Here is a 20,775-nt window from a genome sequence, read left to right as displayed (position 1 = left end):
TATCACAACTGTAAATCTCAGTGGCACTTTCACTGGTGTCATGGAAGAGGCACGGTGCCCATCTCTAGCTCTCTTGGGGCTGGATATCCTGGACCTGGTGTAACAAGCAGGACAGAACCCTTCTCCTTGTGTATTATTATGCTTCGTAGTCTCAGGCATTGGAGGCAGAAGGTACAAATTCACAAATGGCTTTAAAAGATCTAACTGCAAGCTGTTGCTGAAAGAAGCAGTCCTGCCCTCCGCCCCGCAAGCAAATGGCTAGCTGTCTCTGACATGCAGTTGTGCTTAAGCTGGATCACTTGATCCAAAAGTAATTTCTACCTTCACCCAGCATGACATGGCATCTAGGGCTGTGAGCTGATCTGGTTCTCTTTGGAATCACTCGTGCCAACACAAGGAAATGGGCTGGAGGAAGCCTCCGGCGGAGGACAAAACCATGTCTTTCACTGGCAGCATTGCCTGAAAATCCTTACAATACAAAGAGGAGCACTGAGGAAACTTCCTCAGTTGCATTTCAGGCTGCTTGGAGATGTCCCAGAGAAGGCTCCCATCAGCAGTCGCCAAGCCTGCCAGTCACCAGCAAAGTCTGCTTTGTGACAGCGAAGCCAACAGCTGAGCCCCAGAGTCCCCCGGTGCTAAGCCCACCTCCTCAGTCCACCCAGGACTGCTCCCAGAGCTGAGCCATGTTCCTTCTCACCAGCTCTGCCAGGTCTGATGTCTCCTCCTTGAGGTACACTTCCTCCCTTCCTCTCTCATTGCCCCTGTTAGCTTTTATTATGCCTTTTTCCATACTCTCAGTCTCTGTTTGGGTCTCCTTAGACCCTCACCACGTTGCCATCTGCCCTCCTGAAGCTGCCCAGCAGCAGGCAGCTCTGCTGGGGCTTGCAGGGCATCTCCTCCCCACCTTCTCACCCCTCTTTGACTGTCTGGGGAACAGATGCCCAAAGCAGCTGCTAGAGCTGCATTTTTCTCTGCTGCAGAGGTGTGTTAAGCTGCGAAAACTTTTATTCTTTAAATAAAGCAGGGGTTGGGGGTTTTGCTTTTTTATTTTAAACTTCATGAATTTTTCCACAAGAAAAAAAAGGTATTAATGGAGTTTTCAGTGTAAAAAGATCCAAACCTGAAAAAAAGTATTGCCAGGTTTTACAGATTCGAAAAGCCCACCTTGCTGTTTTGCTGGTGTGGTTTTCTTTTTTGATATTTACCACCCCATTTTCTCTCAAGCTCCAATTTTTCTTTTGTAGGCTTTTGCTGGTTTTGGTGCAAACATGGATGTAGCTCACAGCACAGTCCCACAAACAGCTATGAGCATGGGGGGCACAGTGGGGACCTCAGCCTGCCACGGCCACCACATCTCCTGCATCAGGAGACAAACATGAATACCAAAACTTCGCTTGACCAAGATGGTCAAAAACTTCCCCATCACTCAAGATCAGACTCATCCTCTCCAACTCCCCTCCTCAAGGCACATGTTTCTGGAGCAAACAATCCCAGAGTCTTGTCCCTCTTCAAGCCCACGGCCGTGCCAATCTCAGCAGGAGGCCGGGGGATTGACATCAGAGGCAGAAAATAAAAGAAGAGGGGTAGACCCAGATCTTCTACCTCAGTCCCAGGCTGGGAAGCTGCTGAGCTCAGCCACCACTGCAGTGCTCTCCGTGGGATATTGAGGACAATGACAGGGCAGTCGTGGAATCATTAAACATAGTCAAAGAGAAACAACAGGAGCTTTTTGGGCAAAAATTCAGGCAATGCTGACAGCTATAGCAGGTCCTGAATTGTTCATTCCCTGTTCCCAGCTTGCTAAAAACCTCCTGGGCAGTTTGGGCTTCGTATTCGAGTGAGCATCCCAGCCCTGCCAGTCAGCCTGCTGGTACCTCCACCGTTTGCCACAGTAAGTCAGAGACTTCCATGTTATGCCCTGGGTCTACCTGTCTGTGCTGTGGGGACGGGCTCCTATATCTCTCTCCTCTCCGGCCATGAGAGTGCCAATAAATCTCCCTTGGATGCATGTCCTGACCAAGTAGGCAACAATAAATTTCCTGTAAGTGGTTGAGAGAGGAGGAACAAGGAAAGAAACAGAATATTCACACAGGTCATTACACCTGCTTGCATAGGAAAAGAAAGCCTGGCTCCCATCTCTGGCAGTCAGGTTCTGGCTCCATTTTCCACGCAGCCATTGCCCCTTGCTCTGATGCCACGGGCTGCCCTGCTCAGCCCCTCTGCGTGCCTGCTGCCCTCCCAGTGCCGCTGGGCACTGCTGTGCTGGAGGCCCCCCCTCACCCCAGCGCCTCCTCGCCTCCACCGAGCATCTCCCCGCCACGGCTGCCTCCTTCTGCATGAGCCCTCACAGAGGAGATCCCTGGGAGCTGCAAGCACAGTTCCCATGCGGCTCCCTGCCACTTTCAATTCCTTTTTTCAGAGAGACAATCACCCTCCATACCACACACTCACCTTCTCCTCTCTTCATCCCCAAGTTGTTTTATCCCCCTTTCATCCCCCTTGGCTGTATCAATGGCAGGCTTCTAGGGTCAGCTGCCAGGTCTTCTTCTGTGCCTTTATAACACTGCCCAGGGGGATCTGGCCTCGCTTGGGCTTTCTGTGCCGCCCTGTTGCACAGGACAATCCCAGCAAAGCTGCAAGCCCGCTGCTGCAGAGGAAGGGGGAACACCATCAGTGAAAAGCAGGTTCAGGCGAGGAGCACTGTTTTGCTCGAGGTCTCACACCCAGTTCAGAAGATGCTCTGTTGGCTCCTGGGGCTACCCCATCATGGGGTCCTGTCTTTGCAAAGGCTGTCCCCTCCCGTGCGGCAAAGGTGGGAGTCAGGATGCGTTAGGGCAAGAGCAGCTTCCCAGGGGTCCCTGGGACTGCAGCACTCAGCAACCACCCGCTGTCAGCAAGTTTTTGGTGGCTTCATCCCCAAAGCCAGCTTTGCCTGACCTTCAGGCTGGAAGGTACCTGTAAAAGAACCCAAAAGGCACACATGTACACAGCCGTTTATTGTGTTGTAGTTTCACTTGTTTGCAGCTCAGCCTGACTGGGTCCCCAGGGGACATGTGGTGGGAGGCCAGAGGAGACACAAGCAGCCACTTCCCTTTCCTTGGTCTCAGTGCCAGCGTGACTGGCGACAAAGGGTAGGAGAGTACATGACTGTGAGAGGACAGAGGGCAAGAGTACATGTGTTTGTGAGTGGAGGGGTCCCAGTGGGAGCTCCCCAGAGACCTGTGCTGAGACCCGGGCAGCTTAACACATGTGACATGGAAGAGTCAGACCCAGAAGGGACCTGGAGGAATTATTCAAAGCATTTTGACCAGCACAATCAAGTAGAAAACAGCTTCTTTTCAAAGAACAACTGAGTATCTGAGATGCTTCAGCCTGGGAAAGAGAGGGCTGAGGTCTGAAGCCATGAGTGCTCTGGGGAGGAGGAAAGGGCTGGTTGTTCATGTCTCTCCCAGCACAAGAGCAGTGGCGCCCCAAACCACACTAGCCTGTGACAGCTTCAAAACAAGCAAAAAATGACTTCTCCACCCAACGTGTAACTGGGGACTCAGTGCCACAGGATACTGCAGGTGCTGACAGTAGACAGGGGTCAAAAGACTGAATAGATCACAGATTGATCCACTGATGTTTATTAGATGGATAAAAACTCTCTCTTAGGCAGGAAGTTCTGGTGCCACAGAGGAAGGAAGAACCTTAATCGATAAGGGACGTGCAGCACTCAGAGCAGCCCCATGATCCGGGGATGGAGGACTGGTCCATGCTGCCATCAGGATTTTAAACTCATAATTGCTGAGGGGTCACAGCCCCAGGTCAGGGCGAGGCAAAGGATCTCCCAAGCTGGGCATGTTCCTGGAAAGGCATCCCATCTCCACATGGACTTTGTGAGCAAAGATGAGGGCCCTGCATCATCTGGAGACAGAGCAGAAAATCTGTCCAGGACACCTCCCTGGCTCCCCTGACTGTCACCTCTTTTGTTCTGCAATTAAACTGCTTTGCTGAATGAGTGAGAGACAACGCGTGCTTGGGAGATGGAGGAAGCAGATCTCTTGCTTCCATAAGATTTTACCCAGTATGTGGATGGCTCCTGACTGCATCAGAGAGGCTGATCCAGTTCACACAGCCCAGTGCAACACAGGGTGTTACAGAGCACTTTATTTTTGCTAGGGTGGGCGATAAAGCAAGCCCTCTCAGTGCGCAGGACCTGAGGGTACTGCTGGTGCAACTGCAGCACTAAAAACACCAACTGCAGCACTTTTTAGCCAAGAGACCAACGGCACTCTTAACACCAGCGTGGCAGCCAAACCCTGTCCCCGCAGGCATCCTGGCTGTAAAGCTGTCACTGGGCAGCCTGCCTTGCGGCCGAAGCCAGCAGCTCTACTCGCTTTTGCAGAGCAGCAGCACATGATGCAAAAAAAAAAAGGGGAGTAAGCAAACGCTGCTGCAGTGCCCGTCACCAGGAGACACCAGGGAAAGCGCCGTGTTCCTGGACTGGCTTTGGATTGAGGACACGCCACATGCATCCAGCACCTGCTCCCAATCTCCTCCAGCCTTGCACGGGGGCAGCGACCAGGCCCAGCTCCTGGGTTAATCCACCTTATACCGAAGGCACCTCATACAGAGCAGCCAGGGGGTCTCCAGAGGTCAGGGGAGACTTCAAGGAAATTCGCAGCATCTGGCTGCCTGTGAGGGATCTTACCTCCTATCACTGTGGGACTTTTACATTCTTTTTCCAGGTTTATTACAAATTCTCAAGCATTTCACCAAGACTCTTTCCTGTCTAAACCAAGTCCTGGATACAGCTGTCCACTCCACCTGTGGCCATTGGGGTCTTTCCCAGCCTCAACGAGTACACCTGGTACGCCAAGGCCCTTCTAGAAACCAGCCTGTGTTGTGTTACAGGCCAGCTCTTTTGGATGCTCCAAAGGGTAGAAGTTGTCTTCCCCTGCCTTTGCAAGTACCTCTGCCGCTCGGCAGACAGCTTAGTTCTTGCTGTGTTTGGACAGGAATTAAACCATGGATGGTTTGGACAGCGAGTTTGGACCACAAGCTCCTACATCTCTGCCTGGGTGTGTACAAACAGAGAGATGCTATAGGGTCCTTTGGGTGCCCCGAAAGGTGACACAGAGCAGGCTGCAGAGGCCAGGAACAGGCACCCAGGTAACAGCAGGCGTGGAGCTGCCCTGGCCCTGGCCCATCTCCACTGCACAGCACAGCAGCAGTGTGAAAACCAGCAAGCCCAGGCTGCACTGGGAGGTCAGTGCCAACTAGTGTGGTGCTGATGAGTCAGTTATCCAGCAGCTGAGCGTGGACATCTCCAGTAACATAATTTGCTGTGGTTTGGCTGCATCGGAGCGTCCCAAGGATGCATTGCCAGGACACTGCCCTAGGACAACGCATGCCCCGAGACACGGGGAGTGGGGAAGGTGAAGGTGCCCCATGCGTCCCCTAAGCAGCAGCTGATGCACGTGCTGCTCTGTGGTTAGCGAAAGGCCATGGCACGTGGTGCATGAGGGGTTTATGCTGCCTGCCACTTTGGTGTTTTAAAAACCTCTATGGTGAGAAATTACTAATCTCCGTGAGGTCTGCAGTGTCGGTGGGTTTTGTAGATTGCTTTACAGAGAGCTGAGTTCTTTGCCCAAGTAAATCTTACAGGTGTCAGCACTAGTCTGGTTGGAAGTGCCATGGCACTGGGCTGGAGAGGTCACTTGCCATGGTTTTTTATGCATCTGAAATCTTCTGGCATCATGCATGACTTCTGGTTCCCTCCACTTGAGAGAATAACAGCAAGCAGGGAAAGAGGGAATTTCAACCAAGACACGATCTGGAAATGCAAATTGTTGGCTGAAGCAGAAGACCAGGGTGACAAAGTGGGCAGTTTTGGTGCTGCTGCTTCTCGTTGGCTATGCAGAGGCACTGGGCAGCACTGGGCTGTCCATTCCCAGGCAAGCTCAGATGTCGCAGATGTCCAGCCTCCGCTGGAGACATTCAAATCTCATTCCTGGAGTTTAGGCTCGGCTCTCGGACCAGGCACCACAGCTCTGCTCTGAACTGCCCACCTCAAACATAGTCCCAAGCACAGTGTGGCAGGGAGCCTGGAAAGGCTGGGGGGTGGCTGGGAGGGTTGTTCAAGACCAAAGTGGTGTGGAAGTGATGCGACATGGTTAAGAGCATGTGAGCTCTCATTTTGTCCCCATCTGCAGCTGGCCCACAAGCTGCAGATGAAATTCCTCTTTGCTTCGATCCTCACCTCCCTCCAGCCTTGTAGTCTGCTTCTGCAGGCTCTGGCAGACAAAATGGCTCTTCCATGGTGCTTTTTTTTTTTGCAATTAGCACCCTAGCAACACCTACTTACAAGGCAGGTCTGGGGTTGTGAGGTAAAGGCTGGCTCAGAGCAGAGTGAAAGAGAAAGAAATACCAGAGGTGTTAGCATGCTGAAGGTAGAACTGAAAGCAGGAGGCCAGGCTCCATGGGCAGGATTGCCACCCAGCTGCTCAGGGACCCACGAGAAGGGGGCTGGGGAGCCAGGCAGCCTCTTCCACTGCACTGCAAGAGGCAGCCAGAGCTGGTCAGTGAATCCCAGCTGGCAGGGACAACCCAGCACAGGAGGAAGAAGTGATTTGCTTGATGTTTCAAGAGAAGTGTGGGCAGCAGGGTGAGGGAGGGGATTCTGCCCCTCTACTCTGCTCTCGTGAGACCCCCCTGCAGTGCTGTGTCCAGCTCTGGAGCACCAACATCAGAAGGACATGGACCTGCTCGAGCAGGGCCAGAGGAGGCCACGAAGATGATTGGGGGGGCTGGAGCACCCCCCTGTGAGGACAGGCTGAGAGAGTTGGGGGAGTTCAGGCTGCAGAAGAGAAGGCTCCGGGGAGACCTCAGAGCGGCCTCCCAGGACTTAAAGGGGCTACAGGAAAGGGGGGGGAGGGACTCATTATTGGGGGGCTAGGGACAGGATGAGGGTTAATGGTTTTAAACTGAAAGGAGGCAGATTTAGATTAGATATAAGGAAGAAATTCTTCCCTGTGAGGGTGGTGAGACACTGGCACAGGTTGCCCAGAGAAGCTGTGGCTGCCCCCTCCCTGGAAGGGTTCAAGGCCAGGTTGGACGGGGCTTTGGGCAACCTGGGCTAGTGGAAGGTGTCCCTGCCTGTGGCAGGGGGGTGGGACTGGATGATCTTTAAGGTCCCTTCCAACCCAAACCACTCTATGATTCTATTTTTTAGCCAGCTTTTGTGTTGAAGAAGCAAACAACATGTTGGCTATATCCACAAGCCCTCCCCAGCTAGGAACACAGGTCAGATGCCCTGTAAAGTGGGTTTGCTGGGGTTTCTAAGGTACCACCAAAACAGACTCTGACAACCTTGAGACGAGCGCAAGTAGCACACTGCCAGTCTCTCTGGGCATCTGTTCCTTCTTCCACTCTCTGGGTTTGCAAATGGTTGAATTAAATGTGACCTGTGGGCACGTCTGAATCAAGATCCTTGTGCTGTGTGCCTGCTGCAGCCTGTGCAGACCCCTGGCAAGGAGTCTGCAGGTCTTTGGGGACTGCAAGGGTCTCCAGGCAGCCCCCCTACATCCACAGGCATTCCTGGGCAGAAAGCAATTGGACCCAGAGCACGTTCTGGACAGTCACCTCTTTCCCCAGCCTGAATCTACCCAGTTTGGCTCGTGGAGGCCATAGGAGGCCATGCTGGAGTGAAGGGTCTCCCCTCATCCACATGGCTGTAAGGCACTCAGGTTGGTCAGGTACGATGTGCCCTTTGTAAATCTCTGCTGGCTGTGCCCTTCTCATCCTTCAGGTGCTTGGCAGTGATTGCCAGGAGGATTTGCTTCCCAGGGACAGAGGTGAGGTTGGGCAGGCTGTAGTTCACCAAGCCCTCCTTCTTCCCTCGCTCGAAGCTGGGTGTGATGTTTGCCTTCTCCCACTCACCAGGAACCTCTTGATTGCTACAAACAGGAGGTAATGGACAAGAGGGAATGGCCTCAAGCTGCGCCAGGGCAGGGTCAGACTGGCTCTTAGGAAGGATTTCTTTCCAGAAGGGGTTGTTGGGTGTTGGAATGGGCTGCCCAGGGCAGGGGGGGAGTCCCCATCCCTGGAGGGGTTGAAGAGTCGGGTTGACCCAGCGCTGAGGGATCTGGTGGAGTTGGGAACGGTCAGGGTGAGGTTCATGGTTGGACTGGAGGATCTTCAAGGGCTTTTCCAACCGAGATGATTCTGTGAACTTCCAAAGACATCAGAGAGCAGGGCATTGGCCATCTCCCTCAGCATCCTTGAGTGCATCCCACCTGGTCCTCTGGGCTTGTGTATGTGTGCCCTAAGTCAGTCTTCCTCGAGGATGGGTAATGCCTCACTGCAGACTCTGCTGCTAGGACCAGGGACCTGGGAGGCTTGAGGGCAAACCTCAGCAATAACAGCTGAGTCAAAGGCTTTGTGTACCTCGGCTGTCCTGGGTCTGTGTCACTAGGACCAGGGACCCGAGAGGCTTGAGGGCCCTTACTGGCCAGCAAGAGCCCAGCTGCAGGAACCCCCTGCAGTGTTTCCAGTGCCCATGGGCACTGCCCCCCGAGACAGCATCTCCCAGAGCTGTGTGGGGTGCGGGGATCCAGGGTGCTGTGAGTCACCCTCTCTGCTAGAAGGAATTTGCTTCTGTTTCACTGCTGGAACCCTGCTGCACTTAATAAATTAAATCTCAATAAATTCTTGTTTCCCTCCTCATTCCATTTTGGCTCAGGTGCATTATGACCTGACAGGTATGTTGGGGCTTGCCAGAGGCGTGAGCTCATGAGCATTGAAACCTGCCACATCCACCCAGCACTGCCCAGTGCCCGGATTTCCAGTGGCCTCGGACACCTCATTGGTGCCCTGCGTAGGAGGGCTCTGATGCTCTCTGCAAGCTGCCTGCAGCGAGAGCTGCTTTCATTTTCATTTTTCTCAGTGCTGGGAACTGTGCAGCTCCACCCGTGGCATCAGAAGCCTGTGTGGTGGAGAGACTCTCGGTCTCCATCTGCGGCAGGAGCCTCCAAAACGAGCTGTGGCTGCCCAGGCGGGAGCACAGAGCCCACCAACCACCGCGCGGGAAACCCAGGTAGCGCCCGGTGTCACGCTGGTAACTGCTCCGGTGAGTGCGACAAGAGGCGTGAGGGCCGGGTGGCTGCGGAGCAGGGAGGGCTGGCCTGTGATTGCCATCCCTCTGGGAGCAGGGAGGCCAGCCAGGCTCTGTCTTGCCGAGCCCGTTTGGGCACAGGGCGGGGGGAAGCCCTGAGATGGCCTGAGCAGCGTGCAAAGGAACCTGCCCAGAAGCGTTTCAGCAGCGCTCAAAGGGGCTCTGTTGTGTGCTTTGGGGTGCTCAGCGAGCGCTGGGTGTGTGTCCTTCCGCTTCACCACTCCCCACAGTGCTGCTGTGGGTGCTGGGGACAAGAGTTGCTGCTGACCTCCCCTCTCTGCCACAGATGTCTCAGGAATCGTGGCGGCCGAGCCACCCCAGCGCCTTGCTCATCCCCAAGGCGCGGGCAGGGCGAGCGCAGCGTGCCGTGTACCTGCTGCTGGCTCTGGGCGCTGCGGCGCTGTACCTCAGTGGGGAGCCCCTCGCGCCCACCGCCCGCAGCCTCACCTTCCACTTCACGGCCCTACAGATCGGGGTGCTGCTCAAGGGCACCTGCTACCTGGCGGAGGAGATCTTCCACCTCCAATCCAGGTGAGCCAGCGTGGGGGTGGCTGTCTCCCCAGTTCCTGGGAACACCCTGGGGACAAGGGTGTTGGGGGGGGATCTGCTCCTTGTCTGCGCTCCCACACATCCCCTCTGTGGCAATGCCCAGCTGTGTCCGTGCCCTGCCGTGCCCCCGGCAGCACACACTGCTCCCTATCAGCCTCCTGTCTCTCTCATCTCTTCCTCCCTCTTCTCCCCATCTCCTGCCTGCCCAGATCCCCCATATGTCTATGGACCTCTCCCTTTGTTGTGGTTTAACCCCAGCTGCTCGCGAGCAACTTCCCCCATGGTGGGGTGGGGGAGAATCAGAAGGGTAAAAGTAAGAAAACTCATGGGTTGAGATAAGAACAGTTTAATAATTGAAATAAAATTTTTAAATATTAAAATAAAGAAATTGTAATGAAAAGGAAAATAACAAAAAGAGAGAGAAATAAAACCCAAGAAAAACAATTGCTCGCCCCCAACCAACCAATGCCCAGCCCGTTCCCAAACAGTGGTCCCCTGGCAGCTTTCCCCCTAGTTTATATGCTGAGCGTGATGTCAGATCCCTTTGGCGAGTTGGGGTCAGCTGTCCTGGCTGTGTCCCCTCCCAGCTTCTTGTGCGTCCCAGCCTCCTCGCTTACTGAGTTCTCGACTTAGTGTAAGCACTGCTCGGCAACATCTAAAACATCAGCGTGTTATCAACGTTATTCTCATCCTAAATCCAAACTCAGCACTATACCAGCTACTAGGAAGAACATTAACTCTATCCCAGCCGAAACCAGGACACCCTTTCCTCTCCGTGGTAGCTCCCTAGTGTGCCCTTTCCCTGGGGAACAGAACTTGGCCCCCAGCCTTTCCTCACCACCCAGCACTGGAGGGCACAGGGCTGTTGGAGGCAGTCTGCCCTTGCTGTCCAGGGTGACATTACGTCTGCTCCCCTCCGAGACCCACGGGTGCTGCCAGAGGCCCAAGCGCTCTCCTGGCTCGGGGCACCTGGGGTGCGCTGAGCAGGGTCCCACAGGGCTCCCTGGCTCCACACTGCTCCAGAGGGTCAGCGACCCTGGCAGGGAGGTGGGAGCATCCCCTGGCCTGTGCCCTGTGGGCTGCAGATGGTGGGTGGGTGGCCACCAACCTGACTTCTGTCTCGCTCTCCCACCCAGGCACCACGGCAGCTTCTGGAGGGCCCTGAATGCCTGCCTCCCCCAGCGCTGGCATGGGCTCATGCTGCTCGTCTGTGGTTCAGCCTATGTGGCTCTTCTCGATGGAGATGGGCAGCTGCTCGGCCTCCACCTTGGCCTCGCCAGCCTGTGCCAGCTCCTCATCCTCGCTCTGGGACTCCACGTAAGGCACAAACACCTCTAGCCTGGCCAGCTTCCTGGGGAGCACTTCAGCCCTGAGCAGTTGTGGGGGCACCTGGCCTGGCCCTGCATGGTCCCTGCACGTACAGCCCCGCGGCAGGAGAAACGCTCTTGTTAGCTCAGCCCTGAAGAGCTGATCTCCTCAGCCCCATAGTGCCACAGGCATCAGCAGGATGGCCAGGCTGCCTTTAATGAGCACAGCCATCCCAGGGTGCTGGCAATGGCCCTCCTGCAGCCAAGAGCCCCGCTGACACAAAAAAAAAAAAAAAAAAAAAAAAAAAGGTGTATTTTTAAATCTGTCAGTCAAGCTGGTGCTTGAGGGGAAAGGGTAGCCTGTGTGGTCCCCAAAGGGTTGATTATCAGACACACTGTGGGTGGCAGAGCCCAGCTCCAGGTTCCTCTGCAGCATTGGGAGGGCTCTGCTTTACCCCAGCTGGAGGGGGAGAGGGGTCACCCAGGCTACAGGAGGGTGCTTTGGGGAGGGCAGCCGCCAGGCGCCTGCGGGGGCTCAACACCTATTTCCACCTACATGAACACACAGAGCTGGCAGGGGCCACTGATGGCCCTGGAAATCCTACCATCAGGCACTGGGATGGCTGCTCCTGCATGCTGGAAGCGTTGGGCAGATGCACAAGTTGCACTGGGACACACGAGCCCAATGGAGGGTGCAGCCATGGCTCTCCCCAGCATCACCTTCCTCATCTGCAGGGGCTGCATGGGCTGTCAGGGCCCCACTGCTCGCCGTGTGAGGGAAGGGGGCAGCAGGATTGCTCACTTTCCAGATCTCTTTGGAGAGGGCGGCCGTTCTCCAATGACTGTAGAGAACCGACTGTTGCAGAAGAGCCCAGGTGGCTGCTTTCATCACCACTGGTCTGTCTTTCCTTCCCTCCGCAGAAGCCCTCAGCAGTGGAGGTGTCTGAGATGTCTGAAAAGTCCAAGCAGAATGTCGCTCATGGACTTGCCTGGTCTTATTACATTGGGTACCTAAAAATAGTCCTGCCACGTACGTAACTGTTTCCCTGCATTATCATGCCTACAGATAGAAATAGCTCCTAATAACAATCCTCCCACTTTTACAGCGTTAGCTGGGAAATGGGGAGCAAGGTAGAAAACAGCTAAACTCACACCAGGCCCCTCTGTGCAATGCTCTCTTCAACCAGGGGTGAAAAAGTCGATGGAGGAATTCAGCAGAGCCAACCCCAATGTGCTGGCATGCAGCGAGACCTGGAAGCTCCACATCTTGGTCCCTCTGAGCTGTGACGTCTGTGATGACCTGGAGAAAGCTGACAGCAATATCCAGTACCTGACAGACCTCACCGAAACCACCCTGACCCGAGCTGGCACCAAAAAAAGGGTCTACAAACACAGCCTCTACACAATCAGGGATAAAGACAACAAGGTAAACTGAGTGTGGTGTCAGAAGAGCAGTCGGGATGCGTCAGCCCAGAGGTCTTCCTGGCCTCAGATCCCAGCCCAGAATAGGCGTAAGGGCAGGACAGTGTCCCCTCTCCTATTAGATACTCCAGGATTTCAGCAGGCTTCCGCGAGATGGAGAGGTCCTGTTGGTGCTGGCCACCTGCACCCCTTCCTCCTGGCTGCCTCCTCCCAGGCTCAGCCCTTGCAGGGATGTTGGGCTCACTTAACCCCTCCTGGAGTTGATTTAAGTCCAGAAAACAGCAGAAAACTGAGCAGAAAAAAAGCAGATGTGAGGTACAAAGCATCACATCCCACGGGACGAATGAATATTTCCTTTTGTTGTGAAGAGGTGCTTGAAAATGTCCGTGTGAGTCGTTGTATAATTTGACTCTCTCCCATTCCCCCAGTCACCTCTTTTCCAGGCTGACGAGCCCCAGATCCCTCCATCTCGTGCTGGATTCATCTCCTTCCACATCTCCAGGCAGATGATCCTCTGCCCCTGCACCCTTGGAGGGGAACACACTGGTCCTGCTGACACAGCTGTGGATGAAGGCGTCGGCAGAGCCTGGGTCCCCCTAATTTGCCTTTTGATGGTGGCTGAGTGCTGAGCTGCTGCTTTTAAAGCCCTGTCTGCAGCGACTCCAGGGCCTTTTTCCTGGCCCTGCTCCTGGGGAAGTACAGCAGCATCGGGTTTTTCCCGCTACAATGCATGCATTGATGCTGTGTTTCATCTGCCAGTCCCCTGCTGAGTCACTCAGCACTAAGTGAGCTCCAGCAGCTCTGCAGCCTGGACCTGTCCCGACCTGCTGGGTGTTGTTGGTAAAATCTACCCCTCGTCTTGCTGCCCAGTCACTGGTGAACATGTCCATGGCAGCTCCTCCTTGGCACCTGCTCCGGGTCACTGTGGTGACTGCCTGCCAAGGCTGGCAGCTTTTCCTGCTGCTCTGTATTTACCCAGGGATCCTGGCCCTCTTCCTTCTAACACACTTCATTAAACTTTCCAGTTTACCCAGTATAAGACTTACTGGTCACACTGCTCCTCCTTGGAATTTTTTACGGCCTTAACCAGTCTCTCCTCATTGGTTTGGTCAGCCTCCTCCTAGCTGTGCGTTCATCTTGCCAGTGTTTATCCTCTTCTCTGCTCTCCTACTCTCCATTAGGATTCTCAGACTTCCCCTTGTCTAGAAGCCACCAAGAAGGTGTGATCAGACACGGGCAAGGGGTGTCTCCATAGGGGACCAATTTCCATGGGGAAAATCCTCCCCCAGGCTGCACCTTGGGAGCACTGACAAAGCCGGTGGCTGCACCCCAGGGCCCGGCGGGAGGGGGGCAGCTCCCTGAGGCCACCCAGAGCGTGGGGCACAGCTGTACCTGCTCAACCCAGGGCAGGGGGACCCTGCAGCCAGAACCTGTGTCCCTGTCCCGGCCGTCCAGCACACAGCACCAGTGCAGGGCAGGCCAAGGACCCGCAGAGAGCTCTCGAGGGCTCTGCGCAGCGCCAGGGTCCCCCAGCAGCCCTTTGCTGGGTGCTCCTGCCCCCATGTCTTTTTTCTTCCATCCCTGCAGCTCTGGCACTGCGCGGTGGAGTATGCCACCCCGCTGCAGTCCCTCTACGCCATGTCCCAGGACGAGTGCGCTGCCTTCAGCCGGGAGGAGCGCCTGGAGCAGGCCAAGCTTTTCTACAGGACCTTAGAGGAGATCTTGAAAGGCTCCAAGGAGTGCGCGGGTACCTACCGGCTCATTGCGTACGAGGGTGAGTGAGGAGGGGAAGAGGGGCAGGAGTGCCCAGCATGGCGGCTCTGCCCTCCCAGCCCCCTGACTGATGTCAGATCAGGGCAAACAAGGCGAAGTAGGCAGGATCTGTGCAGTGCTTGGCTGATATTCGGCTCTCAGATGGCCCTGTGGGAGGAAGGGGCAGCCTCCCCACACAGAAGGACTTCTGCTGTGGGTCTCAGAGGAGCAGGGAGGGTGCTAGCAGAGCTGGTCCCTGCTGAAGGCACCCGAGACAAGCAGTCTTCCCCTGGGGCAGCAGGAACGCTGCCTCAAGGATTAAGTATAATAGTGGGCTTCCAGGGGAAGGAGCAGCTCCCTTCGCTGCTGATGTTCGTGGGAGGAATGGCTGGGGCTGACAAGCCCTCCCCAGCAGTGGGATGGGTGTGCATGCGTGTGCTGACTCAGTGGCATTCCTCCTGATGGGATGGGAAGAAGCGAGGCTTTCCCTTCTTCCCATCTTGCTTTCGTTTCCCTTCTCCTCACCTCTGCCAGCGCGGCAGGGATTAAAAACAGCTTGCTGCTTCGTGCTGGAATGAATCTCGTTTTTCAGAGGAAATTCAGCACTCTCCCTGATGGGGGAGGTAGTTCCCATCACAACAAGCACTACTAGGAATTCAGCACATTGTGGTTGTATTTTACTCTCCTTCCTGCACTCTGTGTTTTAATTTCTTTCTTCTGGCGTGCTGAAAGGGGGAAGTCAGAACTGTGTTTTAACTTCTCAGGAAATTCTGCGTATTTTGGGGCATCTCCCAGAGACTCTGCTCCCTGCCCAGACCCCTGCCTCGGGCCTGACCAGTGAAGGTGGGGTTTTGTCTTTCTTCTGTTCCAGAGCCAGGAGAAGCAGAGACCCACTTCTTGTCCAGAGAGATCCTCTGGCACCTCTGGCAGCAGCACCACGAGGAGTACGCCGTGTGCGAGGGGAACCACCCGCGTGCCCCATCCACGACCCTCGACTCCACGGACCTCAACCTCCAGATCAGCGCCTCAGACCTGCCGCACCCTCTGCGAAGCGACTGCTTCTGAAGCTCCAGCGCTGCCCAGCCCCGCACCACCACCTCAGGGCTCCAGTCCCCCTTCCCCACGCCCCTTCCTCTCGCAGCAAGTGCTGCCCGTGCCAGCGATCCCCAGCCTCCTGCTCACCAGAACCTCCTGCGCATCACTGACACCGCACTCCTGGGACATGCTTCCCATTTTCTTTGTTATGTATATCTCGTATATTAATCCATGGATGGTTGTTTTTTCAGTCTGCTTTGATTTGTGTCATATAAAGCATTTTCCTCTGGAGCGAGTTGTATTATCCTGAATCTCGGGCACAACGTGCGGTCTGCCCTTGGACATCCTGTGGTGTTGGATGCAGCTTTGGAAACCCCATCCGTGAGTGTGTCTGTGTGTGCTGAGTCCAACACATCCAGCCAGCATGGCCTGACGAATCTGATGGCTTCTGCAGGCACAAGGAGTGTGTGCAAAACTCCAGCCTGACGCACTGTGCAGTCACATACAAACATCCTCCCTTTCCACCCATTTGGGATGTGAAGGTGGAAGAAGAGGAGGTCTTGATGCCTTGTGCAACAGGTAGAAAGAAATGTTCTGTTACACCTTTTAAAGTCACCCTGGTATGATTGATCCATGTTTGCTTAACATGTGTCAAACCTTCAGAACAATCAGACACTGGGCTCAGAGAACCTTGCAGTCAGAACTCGCCAAAACCAGCCAACCATATAGAAAAAAAAAAAAAAAAAGGTGTAGGTTAACCCACACTGCACCTGCTCCAGAGGAGAGTTCAACTAAAGGACACCCCTGAAGACCACCAAAGACCCCCACGAAAGACCCTCAGAGACTCCAAGCGGATGCATAATTAGGATGTAAATATTACAATTAGTTCCAGGAAAAAGAATGAATATGTATGACTCTTCTGGGAAATCTAATACATCTATAAATTATTGCACAATATAAGCTCTGCATGCTGCAACGTGTGGCACGCGCGCTGGGTGGAGCGGCCCTCTGTGCCGTAGGAAGGAATGCCTGCCTTCTAAAACTTCAAACCAAGGCTTAGAGGGTTCTTTTGAGACCAGATTTACAGTAACATTCTGGCCTGGGGAACTCTGACATTCAGTGGTTCCACAGTGCAAGAAACCTCCCAGCCTTTGCTCCAGCCAGTGATTTTGCCATTTTGGTGCCTGCGGATGCCCTTCATGCCCACGTTCCTCCCAGGGGCTCTGCAGAAATGTTTCTCCAGCTCCAGAGGATGTGCCGGACGCCCTGGAGCTCTGGGGAAGGGGCAGGGTACAGTCCTGAGACAGTTTGCATGTGGGTTTTGGTGCAAGACATCACATGTCTCAGCCCTCTGTGCCTGGGGGTGTTACCCCCACAAGCCCAGCAGCCTGGGCCCTCCCCTCCTGCTCTCTGTGGTCAGGAGGAAGCAGAGCAGAGGATGTGCAGCCGCTCTGCTCAGCGTGGCTCTGAGACAGACGATTTCTTGGCTCTACCCACCTACATGGTACTCAGGATCTGCCTGGAGATGCTTAGGCTAAAAAAGGGGCTGTTCCCGGGCCAGCCCCAATGCCTGGACACCCGACATAAGGCCACACTCGCTGAAAAGACTCGGCTTGTGAGGGGACAGAGCCTGCTCCTGGGGGGCTGCCAGGGCCAAGGAAGTGGCTGAAAAATACAGTCCCTGTGGTGGGCTGCTGCCAGGAGCCTTCCCAGCCCCGAAGATAGCAAAATCCCAAAGGTGCCCCGCATGACCTGGGGCAGGCAAGCCATCTGGTCCCTCCAGCAACCAAGCACGGGTGAGAGTGTGGCCAGAGCTGTGTGCCATGGGGCAGGATGGCAAGCTTGTTGCTTGCCAGGTTGCCAGAGACCATGGCAGAGCTTTGTGACAGTGCAGCTTGGCAAGGCCACAGAACAGGGACCTGAGCTGTGCACCCACTGCTCTGTGCTCAGTTTCCCCTTTTGCTGAGAGCTGAAGGAGGCTCTAACCAGCCCGGGAGAGAAGTGGGGGCAGGGGGCACCTCAGTTGGCCTGTTACCCCCTGATGTGGCAGCATCCCTACCCCTTGGTCCCTCCCAACTCCCAAGACTTTGGCAAAAGGATGAGGTGCCTTGAGAGGTCACAGGTGCTTGCCCTCAGCCTGAACTTCCAACACCAGGGCCTAGACACAGCTGTGCTCATCCTCTGGGCCAGCCATGGAGACCCTGAGGGGACTGCGGAGTCCAGGGGCTCAGGGGAGGTGACCTGGCTGCATGGCTGAGGATGGCAACAAGAGTGCTGGGCCTGGCTGCCTCCTGGCTCCACTCACAGCTCCCTGGGTGGGTTGCCTGGAGCCATACACACACAAAAGCATCCTAGGGGATGCTTCTGCCTCCCTTTGTGGATACTGCTGAGCCTCCAGCTTAGCCAGCTTCCCTGCCACTATTTTTCCAATGTGGTTAGGGTCCCTCAAATCCTGTCTGGACCTGTTGGCCAGTGGTCCATCTGGTGCCAGGTATGTGATCTCCTGCCGGCAGCACCCAGCAAGCTGCTCCTTCCTGGAGCCCAGCTTCTACTGGTCTGAATGTACACAGCCTGTGCGAGGGCCGTGATGCTGCAGGGATAACAAAACCAGCCGAGAGGACAGAGCCAGCTGCGGTTGTTGGGATCACGGCAGGGCACTGGGTTTCTTTGTCACTCCCAGGCCACGGTGAAAGTGTTTGTGGCTGAGCAGGCTCACCCGGGATGGAGAGACACTGGTGCAAAGGGCTGGGTGGGCGCAGGCTGGGCCTGAACCCACATCCCCACTCCTGCCCTTGGCTGCCCAGCTCCTTTTACCCTGATAGCTACCTGTGCTCGCAGCTCCCATCCCCAAGATGCTGGATGCACTTTCCTCTGCCCGTGGCTCCCAAGGCAATGGTCGTGCTTGGACAACTTGCACCTCCTTAAGCTGCAAAAAGCCACAGGCCAAAGCTTCACCCTTTGGCAGGAAGATGGGTGTCCCAGGCAGAGCCCCAGCCTGGGAGACAGAGGTGCCTGGGGAAAAATCCTGAGACAAACTGAACATTTGTGTCACCTGCTCTTTATGTACCCGGTACAACAGCTTTGACGCTGGTGGGGGGCTGTGTGCGTAGGGCTCCCCACAGGCAAGGAGGCAGCTCCAGTGGGCAACGTGGCACAGCAGCAGATGCTGCCAGGAGCCTGGGTTACGAGCAGCCTGTCTGCGCTGCCTCCAACATGGCGGTGCTGCTTCAGCCTTGTCTGCTCCACAGAGAGCTCGCTGGGCTCACCTCAGAAGCACGGCCACACCACCCAGCATTCCCCTCTGAGCAGAAGGAGGAAAACCTGGGTGATGGTGTGGCCAGAGCTGTGTGCCATGGGGCAGGATGGCAAGCTTGTTGCTTGCCAGATTGCCAGAGACCATGGCAGAGCTTTGTGACAGTGCAGCTTGGCAAGGCCACAGAACAGGGACCTGAGCTGTGCACCCACTGCTCTGTGCTCAGTTCCCCCTTTTGCCAAGAGCTGAAGGAGGCTCTAACCAGCCCGGGAGAGAAGTGTACACTACTCTGAACAGGTGGGTGAAAGCTTGGATGGCCGCAGTTTCTGTTGGGAAGAAGGCAGAAGCCTGGAAAACCCTCACCCTGCAGCCAGCTACCACGGGCCACCAGCGGCTTGGCCACATGAAGCCTGTGGAGCCAAGTGCTTCACAGCCACCCAAGGAGGCCCGGCAGCGCTGTTAAGCCCAGCTGGCACACCAAGGCACAGAGCCTGTAACCCAGCTCCTTAACCACCTTTAGAAGACTCTGGGATTCAAAAGGCCGCTAGGACCTGCTCAGGCTCCCAGGCAATAGGCAGTCCAGGGCCAGCAAGCAGCTGGATGTCCCTCCCCTCACAGTGCCGATGTGGCAAGGCTCCAGGGATGCCTGTGAGCCCTGTAGGACACCATTTGCTGGCCCTCACAGCCTGGTACCACTCTCCGGGCCTGGAATTGCTTTCTGTGCTGAGATCTTCTGCCCCCAGCGTGACCCCAAGTAAAGAGGGATCAGCTACAGCTTATTCCTCTCTCATTTAAAGCCACTCATGAAATAGCTCCAGTTCCTTCTGTCTCTCCCAAGCTTTCCTTCCCAGGGTAAAATTGCTCTTGGCTGGCAGCTGTCTCTCAGCAAAGCACCCCAGGTAAATATCAGGGCTCCATCTTTCATGCACATGGGAGAACATGGTGGGGGACGCCTCTCCCCAGCTCCAGCCCAGCAAGCTTTCAGAGGAGATTTGGCTGCACATTGGTCCTGCCGGGACTGGGAATTGGAACCCATTTCAGGATTCAGTAAAACCTTAATCTGCAGCCTAATCTCTGGGTACTGCATCTGTGCAAAACTCAAAAACAGCAGATGAAAGGGCTGTTGAAGGAGGGTTTGTGACAGCAAAGGCTGCTGCAAAGAGCCAGCTCGTCTCGGCTTGCTGGTTTGCAGATGTGTTGGGGATCTTTGCCGAGGTCTCTGGGATGTGCTGAGTGCCTGGTGCTGCGCTGGCCGGAGAGGGAGAGGGGAGAGCTGTGCTGCTGCAGGCGAGGGGCCTCTGCTTGTGGTACCCCTCGGTGCAGGGAGCAGAGTGCTTCACCCGAGGGCTCTGGCCCTGTGGTGTGGGCAGGAGGACACGGGTCCTGATCGCCCACCTCCCGGTTCAGAGCAGCGTTCCCGAGGGCACAGAGCTGTGGGCACCTGCTGAGATTCAAGGTAAATGCCTGGCATCAGGGCTGAGCTCAGCAACACGGCAACAGCCAGAAGCAGTTGTGTGAGCAGCAAAACCCGCACCAAGACAGACCCCGAGGGTTTGCTCCCCCCACTGCAGATCCTCGTGGGGCACAAACTCCCTCCCGACGCCCTGCTCCCTTCCCATATGGGTGCTTCTTATCTTGCCCATCACCACCCTCAGTCAGGTTGGGCTGAAGATGGCTGATAAACTCAGCCCATATTAGCAGGGCACAGGTAGAGAGACAGGCACAAGCCCGGAGGAAACCTGACAACGCAACCTTGTTCCAGCAGAAACCATGCGGCCAGCGAAAGGCTCAGCCTCTGCCACGGCTCAAGGGCAAAGCCAGGGCCAAGCAGACAGCCAGGTGAAAGCCTTGGCTATCAGAGTGAATCACAGGCAGAGCTGAATCAGGGGCAGGAAAATCAAACCTCAGAAGAAGCTTGCTGCTCAAGCTGGCAAACAGAGGATAACCAGTTTCCCCTTGAGCTCTCTAACAGCACAAATCAGCTCAGTTTTTGCACTAACTGCAGCATTCCACATCAGACCTGACCCAGGAGTGCCCAGGTGTGGTCGAGGGTGTCAGCAGCACAGACACAGCCTGGCCCACCGCTGGCATGCACCAGCAGGGCAGTGTCCCCCCCGCAGCCCCATGCCCTCATCGCCACTGTGCCCACCGCTATGAGGGGGCAAAAGCCCCAGATGCCCCTGGTCATCACACAGTGCTCGGGCACAGCCTTGCTTCGGTGATGCCCCACGCTCCAGTGCCAGGGCTGCCAGCGGAGGCAGAGGTGTGTGAGGGGCACAGGCACTACCCTTATCTGGAGC

At 55.6% G+C, this 20,775-nt stretch overlaps 1 protein-coding gene across 2 annotated transcripts; it reads left to right on the top strand.

Moving 5' to 3' along the window:
• Nucleotides 1-8,938: 8,938 nt before the first annotated feature.
• STING1 (stimulator of interferon response cGAMP interactor 1) lies at nucleotides 8,939-15,513 on the top strand. 2 transcript variants are annotated; one of them, XM_074838835.1, is made up of 7 exons: nucleotides 8,939-9,079; nucleotides 9,444-9,688; nucleotides 10,843-11,023; nucleotides 11,935-12,043; nucleotides 12,201-12,439; nucleotides 14,023-14,209; nucleotides 15,059-15,513. In XM_074838835.1, the coding sequence occupies exons 2-7, from the start codon at nucleotides 9,444-9,446 to the stop codon at nucleotides 15,250-15,252; spliced, it is 1,155 nt and encodes a 384-aa protein (XP_074694936.1). In that variant the 5' UTR covers nucleotides 8,939-9,079; the 3' UTR covers nucleotides 15,253-15,513. The 2 variants fall into 2 exon arrangements, with proteins under 2 accessions (XP_074694936.1, XP_074694935.1); XM_074838834.1 differs by having other exon boundaries at nucleotides 8,939-9,112.
• The last annotated feature ends 5,262 nt before the right edge of the window (nucleotides 15,514-20,775 follow it).

This window comes from Strix aluco, chromosome 13 (assembly GCF_031877795.1).
Source record: "Strix aluco isolate bStrAlu1 chromosome 13, bStrAlu1.hap1, whole genome shotgun sequence".
NCBI classification, from domain to species: Eukaryota; Metazoa; Chordata; class Aves; order Strigiformes; family Strigidae; genus Strix; species Strix aluco.
The sequence above is the reverse complement of the archived record's forward strand: the minus strand, read 5'-3'. Positions and strand labels throughout refer to the sequence as shown.

Bases quoted from the DNA above. Each gene is read 5' to 3' on its own strand.
- STING1 (XM_074838835.1), top strand. From the start codon at position 9,444: ATGTCTCAGGAATCGTGGCGGCCGAGCCACCCCAGCGCCTTGCTCATC. The intron at 11,024-11,934 runs GTAAGGCACAAA...TTCCCTCCGCAG, and splicing joins TCCTCGCTCTGGGACTCCAC to AAGCCCTCAGCAGTGGAGGT. The intron at 14,210-15,058 runs GTGAGTGAGGAG...CTTCTGTTCCAG, and splicing joins CCGGCTCATTGCGTACGAGG to AGCCAGGAGAAGCAGAGACC.